The sequence below is a fragment of the Hemibagrus wyckioides genome, linkage group LG08, assembly GCF_019097595.1.
Source record: "Hemibagrus wyckioides isolate EC202008001 linkage group LG08, SWU_Hwy_1.0, whole genome shotgun sequence".
NCBI lineage: Eukaryota > Metazoa > Chordata > Actinopteri > Siluriformes > Bagridae > Hemibagrus > Hemibagrus wyckioides.
The window spans coordinates 16,373,146-16,384,240 of NC_080717.1; the positions used below are offsets into that span (position 1 = coordinate 16,373,146).

General features: G+C 39.7%; 1 protein-coding gene across 2 annotated transcripts; it reads right to left on the minus strand.

Moving 5' to 3' along the window:
- Nucleotides 1–3,930: 3,930 nt before the first annotated feature.
- On the minus strand, nt 3,931–9,894 carry foxo4 (forkhead box O4). Of its 2 annotated transcripts, none has more exons than XM_058396253.1 (3): nt 7,779–9,894; nt 6,024–7,507; nt 3,931–5,818 (listed from the first exon to the last, which is right to left on the minus strand). In XM_058396253.1, exons 1-2 carry the CDS (start codon nt 8,208–8,210, stop codon nt 6,041–6,043), a joined length of 1,899 nt encoding a protein of 632 aa, XP_058252236.1. In that variant the 5' UTR covers nt 8,211–9,894; the 3' UTR covers nt 3,931–5,818; nt 6,024–6,040. The 2 variants fall into 2 exon arrangements, with proteins under 2 accessions (XP_058252236.1, XP_058252235.1); XM_058396252.1 differs by having other exon boundaries at nt 6,020–7,507.
- Nucleotides 9,895–11,095: the final 1,201 nt, after the last annotated feature.

An 11,095-nucleotide genomic window follows, 5' to 3' on the forward strand; every position in this document is an offset into this window, starting at 1 on the left:
GCCAAGTTGTTTAATATTTACCACGTAAATGTAGAGATGTTTAAAAAAAAGAACACAAAAAAAAAAAGTCAAAACATGGAAAATTAAGCAAGAAAACAAACTTTTTTTCCCCCTGAAATAAGAACTTATTTTTTCTATAAAGATATGCTATACCACTTGTGTCTGTGTGTTTTTCTTTCCTGATTTCTAATGCACAGATTTCATCTGGATGCTTCTTGCCTGAGATCGCTTGACCCTTTTTACCAGTACTTTTTTTTAACCAGAATGGAAATCAGACATTTTCGATCAGTATAAACAAACATCATCTTTTATCACAGCAAGTCTGATATAATATTAGTCAAGACTTTTATTTTTAGTGTGGGATATTTTTTTCCCCTCTGTCGGGATAACCTTACACAGAATTTTAGTGCTGGAAGAGAACAACATATTTTAGCTGATTATGAACAAGCACTTGGGGCGTCTCGGAGAGTAGAAGCGGATTTGATATCACCTATCATTTTTCCTGAAGATAGAAACAACTGTGTGTGGTGGGGGAATAACCGTTATCACCTTTAGTAGGCGAGGTAAAAACAAAAATTCTGAGGAAAAACTACTGCTTCTTAAAGGCCCGAGTGTCTATTTTTATATACGCCAATAAGCACCATGGTGAAGACTGAACAGGTTTGTCTATTCCTTGCACTACTGTGCCATCTAGTGCCAGATCTTTTATTCTCACTTCCCAGACCATAAAGAAGCTAATCAGATTGGATGATACTGAGACGAGGTTCATCACCTTCCTTTTCCTTAGTGCATTAACATGGCCATTCAGTAATCTTTTTCGGATAGTTATATCAACTTTATATGATTTAATTTCACACAGATCTAATAATTACTGATGTATTTCTATATGTTTAGACTACTGACCACTATTTGATCTTATGTCATGACTTTAATCAAGAATGACCACTTCTGACTGCCAGCATCCTTATATATGATAAAGTGGATAAATTGTCATCTTCAAGCAGAAGCTCAAAGGAGGAATGACCAGACTGGACATGCAAACTGACAAGACAGCTACAATATCTCATAACCAGTCTGTGCCAAACAGAAAAGTATCTCCGAACACATCAGACCACGGTGCAGATACTACTCTACTCCTATCAGCCAGGTAGAGGAGTGTGAGGCAGTACCTCATCTCTAGACTCCACTGTAAAAAACGCCACTATATTTCACCTTCAGGTTTAACATGTGCTCGGAGATGCTTTTCTGTTCACCGCAGTTATAAATAGTGACTATTTAAGTGGTCAGCTCAAATCCAGTACATCCTCACATCATTAATGATTTTGCCCACATGGAATTGATGCTTGCTGAATGTTTCTTTGTTTTGCACAAAGTGCTATATAAACTGGATGGAATGTTGAATCTGCAGTTAACTGACACCCAGGACCTAAAATAACTTCATAACACTCCCACTGAGTTTTCAACCCTGTGTGTAATTTAGAAGCAGGATTAGCTTAGATTTTGTGGCGCTAATATGGCATTGTGATGTCAAACAAGTCAGAAATTAAACATGTACCTTATGTCACGTGCTTTTTACAGTCACAGAAACGCCACGTGTTTTATAAAGCGTAGTCGCGTTTGAGAAAGTGGGGTAAATTCAGTAAACACGCCACCACTGATGATGATGCTGCCAGGGAACGACTCGTCATTTGGAGTCTCTACATACTGTAAAGAAATTTTGCAATACATTCCTATAATCTGCTTCTGTTATCTTTTTGTATTTGTTTTCACAGAAGGTTTAAACCGGCCAAGGAGGATTTACATGGAGACATTTTTTAAAAGCAGTCACAAAAGCTGTATTTATCCAATCATGATCGTCAATGCAGCAAATATGCAAATAAGACTATTAAGCCAGGGTTTAGGAACATTCAGTGTGAAATGCGGCCTGTTCGGGGTCACCAGAGAGGATAAGCTATCTCATCTACATGTTTTGAATTTGGCACAGGTTTTATACTGGATGTCTTTCCAAATGCAACCCTCCCATTTTACCCAGGCTTGGGACCAGCACTGAGAGTTAACCTGCTCAAACATCAGAATAGGAATACTCGGGATTATCTGTTAATCCCAGGCAAAGTGTGAGCAGTGTGAAAGGTGAAAACTAGATAACCCATGAGTTTACAATGACCCAGAGTTAACTATTTCAGGTGCTTAGCATAGAAACTTTAAGATATAAGAAGCTTCATGATTCGTCTCCTCATTCACGTTTAGTCTGGTTCAGTTAATGAACGTTTATAAAGGCTTCTAATGTGTCTGTATTTAAGAACTTCAAATCATTATTATTGTTCCAGACCTTTAAAACATTGATGCTTCAATAAATAAATCTGGGATTTACAGCATGACAAACAAAAGAGGGCAGCTGAGTTAAACTGATTAAGTTTATTTCAGATATTTTTGGACTGTTTTACAGTCACCTCTGGCTAACGTAATGATAAAGTAAGAAGAGCAGGGGAAAGAAAAAGAAAATACATTAATCAATACAAAGCAATGAATGAAATACATACATATATATATATATATATATATATATATATATATAGTGAACTGGCTAAGCACTTACCAAACTTTTACACCCCCTTCCCCAAAAACAACAACAAAATCTATCCACAAACTAAAAAATAGTGTTTTATCAACTGGAATATTTAGCAGACCTTTTAAGGAGAACAGGAGGGAAAAAATAAAACATAATAAGAAATGAATATTAAACATGAGAAAGCACAGGAGAGAGGTGTGATCTGAGGTCAAGATATTTAAACTCCTGTCCAAAGTTTCTTGCTCCGTCTATGGGGAATTATCGTCTTGTTCATTCAACCACTCAAGCGGACTGAGAAATGAATGCTGCTAGTCGTCTCTATTTTCAATAGTATTCGAACCTTCAGACTTTTGTTTCGACATGCGGCTCTGTGTGATCTTTTTTTTGTGTGTGTGCAATCTTTCTGCCATGTTTTCATTGAACTTAATCACAATAGGTTCTTATCAGTGTGGAAAAGATTTCACTTTCACAGCTCTTCAGCCTTCTTCTCTAAAACCTCGCCTGCTGGTTCATCGCTCAAGCTGTTGCAGACGTTCGTCCTCGAATCCGATACGAGATCACCCAAACCCCATCTAACGTGTGGAACCTCAGAGGAACAACGAAACGGTCCGGAAAGACGAGAGCAGCAATGTAAACGGTTCATTAAAATACAGATGAACGAAGTAACACTGTTTCCTTTTTTTTCCCCCCCTCAAAAAAGGACAGATTTCAAGAAATGTACATGATGTGTGTCAAGAGACTCGTTCCGTAGCTAATCACTCATTTCTGCCTCTACGGAATTTACTCAGGATCTACAAAAGTAACAAATGTTTGTGGATTAATAAAGGTAAATTCATCGTATCTAGGATTCTATATTTATTTTAAAAAATGTGCTGAAGATGTGCTGCATAAGATAAAGGCCCTTAAATCTAAATATGGCCAACTTTGTCATGTCTAGCACCAACTGACAGGAGGAAACGACCATCCTCTGCAAGACCAGAGCGCTTTAACAGTTAATTCATACTTTAATATACTCAGATTATTACCGTTAAATGATGAATAATATCCAGCTTGAAAACCAAAGTTCAATCTACATAAACAAAAGGGAAATCAAATCAAAGGAAGAACTACATCATTTCTACATCAACAGCTCAAAGGGAAAAGAAAAGAAAGAGTATGGAGATACATCGTTTGTTCTAGAGCAACATGCTAGTGTTTGTTGGCAGTTTATAACTTTTACATATATATATATATATTTTTTTTTTCTTTACCGAAAATTCGGTGAATGCATATGTTACACAACCTCTCGTTTTCAAGTGGAGCATCAAGCTATACTTCTGTAACGTTAGAACATTTCCATCGTTGGCTGAGTGGCTTTTCTAAAAAAAAATCAGCAATGATTATCTTTCCGCTTCCATCTGGAAGTTTTTAATCAATATTACTTATTTACTTAATATTACTACTGTTGTATTAAACCCTGAGAGTTAGACATTGCATCGTTATCATCGGCTTTCTGTTTGACAAAATATAAATTTCCTGGAGAAATGATCGAGCTCATCATTTCATCCTCTTTTACGTTCTTTTTTTTTTTTGTCGTTTTTTTTAAAAATTACTCCAAATATAGTAGCGATCGCTCGGCGAGTTTCTAATCTGCGAGGCGTTACACTGTTAACTGCACCCATGCGATCCATTTACTCGACATAAAGTTAACATGGTGTAATAAAAGCTGCAATACTTTCCTCTCAAGCCATCCCACTCTGACCTGCTCTTCTTAGTGTTCCTTTGGTTATGTATAAAATCTACATGCGTCTCATCTTTTACAAAAATAAAAGATTACATAGAAAATGACCGTTAAAAATAATTTCTGCAGTTTTAAGAGGGGATTTTTCTGATTAGTATGAATGCTTCTTTTTTTTTTTGTGATACAGCCCCTAATGTAAAATTCGACACTAAAATTAGTCAGTATCCTTAAACTGTTTTCCGTTTCTGTTTAACAAATTCATACAAAAGATTGTTAGTACTATATAAGAAAAAGTCAATCACTGAGAAAAGTATGTTTTGCCCTTTGTGCAGCTGTACACAATTCTATATAATTAAGGGCACATTTTACGTTGAATCACTCAATCGCTTTCACCCTTTGAATGAAATTATTCAACGTCATTTTTTGATTGTTTTTCTCTCTGCTGAATTTAAGCACTTGTAAGTACTTAAATCATCACACACACACACACACACACAAACCCTTCAAATATTGTATCCTGCAAATGGGCACATTGATAACAACACAATGCCGTTCAATTTTGACAGAGTTGGCAAAGTGGTAAAAACCCACAGAACCTGGAGCTTTACAGTTCTATGGTCAAATCAAAATGCCCGGTGTATAATCACATTTCTTCATACTGTTAACAATTTAAGAACAAATCATCAAATTCTCACTCAAAATGATCAGTCCCCACTCTTTCGGACACAAAGGGGGAAAAAACAAACACCTTCCTGAGTAGAGTCATAAATGCTAAAGTAAAAGCATTAATCATCATGACAAGAATCATTATCAACCACCTCGAAATAGTTTGCCTCCAATGTAAAATATGGGCACACTTCGTACCACTGAGAGTATGCGACTCGTGTATAAGTGTCCAAATATTCATGTTCTGGGCTCACTGGGACAGTCCCCATTCAAACTGGGATTAATGCTGAAGATGTTCATATGGAAGGTTCCAACTAAATGATCAATGATTTTGAAATTGCATGATGATTTTAACTCCATTCATTGTTGTTGTTGCTGTTTTTAGTTGTTGACCAGTGAAGAAAGTTTCTCAAGTATCAGGAAAGTTTGATTCTGCTGGCCAAATCAGTTCTGTCTTCAAATCTAGGAAAGTACCATCTCAGCCCTGTACTACTTTGGTATTAGTAAGAGGCATTTCTGTAATCGGCTTGTTTAGTAGTTTTTGTGCTTCTCCTTTTTCCTAGTCAATATCACTGAAAAGAAAACAACTACTTCTTCTGGGTAGACATCTTCAGGGTCTGGTGTGGTGTCTAATAGCTGACTTCCTTGTGTATATTGGCACTTGTGTAAGGTTTGTTTTTGTGAGCCAAAAAAATTCTTAAAAATTGGCCAAAGTTTGTATATTCAGCCAAAGCAGTTCATGGATTTGAGGTACAATGGCGAATGTGGAGGCAAAAAAAAAAAAAAAAAAAAACTGAAGGGGTGACATTTTACTTAATGCACCATGTGAGATTCCATTATTTGGTTAGGGATGAAGGGCTGACCTGCAAGTAAAAAATAAACAAACAGAAGAATGGTTAAACATGCTATTTAAGAAATGGCACAAAAAACCCTAAATGTGACCATATTATATCATGGACTAATAATATACAAGAAAAGATATGTTAATAATTTAATAGCTATTGTGATTAATAAGCTTTGTAGTCATTTTGAAGCCAAAATGCTAAAATTGTGATGTGCTTTACCTACTCCTGTCCTTAGCAGAGTTAGCTGGGAACCCAGTTGTGAGATGAGCTCTGTGTGGTGGCCGGCCCAGGGTAATTTTGCCCACCAGGTACAATGGGGTCAAAGTTGAAGTCGCTCATATCTCCATCCATAAGGTCACTGTTGATGATGTAATCAACATCACAGTCCAGGTTCTCTGTAAACATTTCAATATCTAAGTCTGTGGGCAGACGATCCTGAGAGGGCAGAAAGCAAGCTGGTGTCCCATATTGGCTTATGCCCTGAATTCCTCCATTCCCAGCTGCAGAAGGAATAGCTCCATGTTGAACTAGCCCTCCGCTTGGCATTTGATGCTGGGTCTTCATGGCTGCTAGCTGTGGGAGTTCCTGGCCCATGCCAGACAGCATCATGCCAAAGCCCATCTGAGATTGCTGCTGGTGCTGCTGGGGCTGTAGCTGGGATTGAGGCTGAAGGGTCATTTGCGGCACTGGTCTAGGTTCCATAGTCTTGCCCAACATCATCTGACCAGCCTTTGTCTGGTTGCCAGACATGGGATCCCCGAGGCCCAAGAGATTAGCACCTCCCTGGCTGGGCATCAGAGGGTCAACTTGCGTCATCAATATATCAGCTGGTGGGGGTGAGTCAGAGGTGAGGAGTGCCTCGAGACTGGACGGCACATGGGTGCCGAAACTACTTCGAGATCCTGGACCAGGCAAAGGGTTAAAGAGGGAGTTTCCAAAGCTTGATAGGCTTGTGTTGGGCTCCCCGGCCTGCTGAACAGAGCTCTGTGACCCTGGTTGAGATGGTCCTTGAGAGCCCTTCACTGGCTGCATCTTACGAAATGGAGTAAAATTAGGCCCACGGGGCAGAAGGGTAGAAGCAGATGGCAGTGGAGTAGGTGGGGCTTGCGGTGCTGTGCTCGGGCTCGCACCGCCTTGCTGTGATGTAATTAAGGTAAGACCATCGATTAGGTCCAGTTCCTCCATTAGGGTCTCAGTAAGGGTAGGTGGAAGACTGCTAGTGGGATACCCGCTCAGAAGTCCATCTTCAGGCAAGTCATCTTCATCTTCTTTCACTGGGGGAATTGGAGAGTGCCTGCCACTCAAAGTGCTGGCATTTGAGCTGGTGCGTGGTCTGAAGGTTGTCCACATGTCTTGGTCATCCAAGCTACCCCGTGATGATGGGCTGCTACTGTTCACTCCCCACTTTCCAAACTGTCCTGGAGGGCCAGGACTGTCTGCACTCCCTGCCCCAGACACTCCCTCACCCTGTATGGCACTGCCAGGACCACCAACACCACCTGCTGCTGCTTGCTTCTTGGTCTGCTTTGCCCGCATGCGACTTTTGAGCAATTTAGTGCTATTGTCCATGGAGGTAGCACGACGCCGAGGGGCTTTCCCAGTCTTGCCCCCTTCAGGATTAAGCATCCACCAGGAGCTCTTTCCAGTAGATTCATTGTGTACTCTCAAAAACTTGTTGTGGAGGGACAAATTGTGACGAATTGAGTTCTAAGTGAAAGCAAAACACACACACACAAAAACTATAAGGTGACTGGACCGGACACAATATAGCTAATAATGTCTGAGCATTAATAAATCTATAGTAAAGCATTCAATAATGCACACATGCAAGATTAACATTAAAACATTGCATAACCCTAGTCCAGAATAATGAATGCATGTGGTTTGAGTAATTTGAATCAATAATAATCATAATCATAATAATAGTAATTATTATAATGATTATTATTATTATTGACTGTCGAATGTTTAATATTACCTTCCATCCAGCAGAACTGTTGCTGTCACCTTTATCCTTAAAATACGGCACTGTTTTGACCATCCAGTCATAGATTTGTGCCAGAGTGAGTCTTTTCTCCGGAGAGTTCTCTATCGCTTGGCTTATCAGATCAGCGTAGGACTGATTCCCCCACGCGTTGCGCCGTGATGAACCCTTTCGAGGTGCGGCCCCGCCCACTCCCGATAGCGCTCCTCCCTCCGAAGCGGCGGATTTTTCGGGCTCGGATACGATTGGCTGAGGCTCCTGTTTCTCTTCCTCGGCAGGCGGGGTTCCCGCGGCGGACCCGGTGCCGTCTGGCCCCTCTACTTTGACAGCTGAGATGTCGGGCCGAGGCAGCGGCCATGTGCAAGACCTCGGTCTGCTCTGCGGCTCGAAATCTGGGTCAATCGGGGGTGCCTTGTCCGTCTCCATTGTGCAGAGCAATTACTCCAATTTCAGGAGGAGAGTCTGACAGATTACGCTCTGAAAATAACAACCTGCTATTTTTGTTCTCTACTACAACTGTACAGCAGCCTAAGTTTAGATTTCACTTAATAACGCTGTTTGATCGTTAAAGATTATGCGGATGGTATACTTGTAGTTTAGCTGATTTGTATGGATATTTGTTTTAAAAATAATAACAATAATAATTTCAGAAGACTTGATTTTTTTTTTTTGCGGCGGATTGAGCAGGGACGTAATAATCCGTGCGCACCAATAGATATAAATATATATATATGTATATCCACAGCGCCGTTTAATCCTCAGATTGGAGATTAAAGGGGCCAAATAATCTCCTTAATAGTTACTATCATAAACCTTCCCACTGACACGGAGGGTCTCTTTGTTTACATAAAGAACAAAGGAAATTCACATGACAAACTGTACTGAATACATTAAAACGAGCTGACTGTCAGGGATGAGGTTTAAATAATAATAAGAAAGAGAGACAAATACTAGAAAGACTAAATCATCTCTAGAGTTTAAAGACTAAGGTTAATGACAAGAGATAGGAAAGCGTAATGAAGGAGGGAAAGAAAATAATTCAGTAAATAGTAAAGTTATATTAGATTATTAAACGCGCACCTGAACCGACCAGGTATCATCAACAAATGAGATCAGTTACTATCAATCAAGTCATTACTATAATAATAGACAATGTTTTAAAATCTATTGTGATAAACTGTGGTCGCTGTCATTAAACTATGACCGCAATGACATGCTGTTTAAAGTAAAATACCGTACATTAGCGGTGAGGAAGAGCTTGTTAAAGGGTAATAGTTTTACGCGCAACATCATGTCCATCAAAATCAGCCAGTCATCTGTCACTTCACACCACACTCCATTTCACTGAAGTCAGATATCAGTTTATATGATGAGATCAGTAGGAGGTTATTTGTACTATACTGATTCTTCCACCCAGATCCCCGCCACACAGCTAGCGTCGCCTAGTAAACGTGTTGAGTAGGCAATTTTAATAGTCCAACCTTTCCACACTATTGGTTATATGAACTAGTTAGTCCTGATTATGTTTATCTGTTGGAGGAATGGAAATAAACCAGTCCGTGTTATTCTCGTTCAAGTGTGTCCGCTCCGACACGCTGTGTGTAGGCGCGTGTCACCATCTGCCATGTTCCTCCACACACACTCTATCTCTCTCCCTCTCACGCACACACACACACACACACACACACACACGATGCTTGCGCGGCAACTACGCCGAAAGCGTCCGTACACACTTCGCTAATTCCAGGCGAAATTTTCGTACTTCTTGTAATCCGAAAGTGCAAGAACTCAACCCCGCATCTTGACTTCCGTCGTCACAAACTCGTCGCTCCGGACAAAACTCGACACCAGACTTTTAACGTGAGAACAAACTAGGTAGCCACCTAGTTGGCTAACTCCTCCGGTTAGTTAAAAAAATCCCTCTTTTAAAAGTGGAAGAAAGCAGATTTTCTCATGGAAGCTGTTTTTCCGCTGTAGTTAGGGTTCAATCCTTTCCGTCGTGTGCCCGATTCTGATATTCAAAGTCATTCATCGTATGGATCTTGTTTTGTTTTGTTTTGACTCGAGGCGAAGACTCCCTTCTGACGTCTGTTTACCACTGCCAGCCAACCGCTACTGCGCATGCGCGAACGAGGTGTCTGGGAAATGAAGTTAAGCTGTATGATGTTACACCGCGGTGTACAGGGATGGCAGGAATCCAGATAAAGCTGGGTTGCTCTAAATCTTTCTTATGTAAGAGTTTCTAGAAGTGTTGTGGTGCTAAATCGGTGTAGTCTTATTAATGTTCTTAACACTGTATGATAGATTGAGGTGACTATGTGGCTGCGGATCGATTTATTGGCTTCATTAATAACGGAATTCAATAAACAAACAAATAACTGAACATTTACAACGACAGAGAGTATAAAGGGTTCAATAGAATAATTACAGTTGTTATAAAGTATTTTTAAATAATCGTGCCAATCATTACACTTTACTCAGTGGATGTTAGAAGCCATAGGCTTCTAGCCAGTAATCTATGCTTAATTTTACATTAATTTATATAAAAACATATTTACATAGAAGGAAATATCTTAACGGTATCATTTGTATAAAGGATTATTCAATATAAAGGCCTATTCATTTAAAATGTTATGTTCAGTTGTAAAAAGCGTGTCACAATACGTAGACAATAGCAGTGAGCTGAGGTGGAGCCAGTGGCTGCAGGTGACCGGATTTCCGCCTTTAGTTAACCCACTAGTGTTAGTTAAAGTCGGGTCTCTTCTTTAAACTACATTAACCAGAAGTATGCGCGCGCTGCTCTGCTGCTGCCGATGGTGGGTGGTAGAGACGACACGTTGCATAATACAACAGAGAAAAACACTGTTTCTAACTTTAGACTTTATCGCTAAATTTGGCGATTTAAAAACCCATTTTAGCGACTTTAATTTTTTAAATAGGTTTGCGCCTATATGAGCACACTTCAATAAAACTTCAACGCGATACGAGAGCAAGATTCACTATCAGTGTGTAAACTTGACTGTGGTGCGCCTGCAACCAATCACTGATCAGATTTTTTCCCAGTGACCAATCACTGATCAGATTTTTTCCCAGTGGCCAATCACTGAGCACCACTTACTTAAACGTTCCTTAAACTCGAAGATAGTATAAAAAGCTAGTTAATGTGTCTAAGTTACTGCTCGTCTTTCACAACATCTTACTGACTCTTTTTGGCTGTGTTCTTGCTAGAAAATATATTATTTTTATTATATAACGAGTAAAAGTTTAGTTTGTGGTGCCATGAGCAAAGACGACTTCTTTCTTGAAGAATA

Excerpts from the sequence above, each read along its gene's own strand:
- foxo4 (XM_058396253.1), bottom strand. The coding sequence starts at position 8,210 with ATGGAGACGGACAAGGCACCCCCGATTGACCCAGATTTCGAGCCGCAG. Across the intron at positions 7,508-7,778 it reads ACAGTTCTGCTGGATGGAAG|AACTCAATTCGTCACAATTT; the intron begins GTAATATTAAAC and ends GCTTTCACTTAG.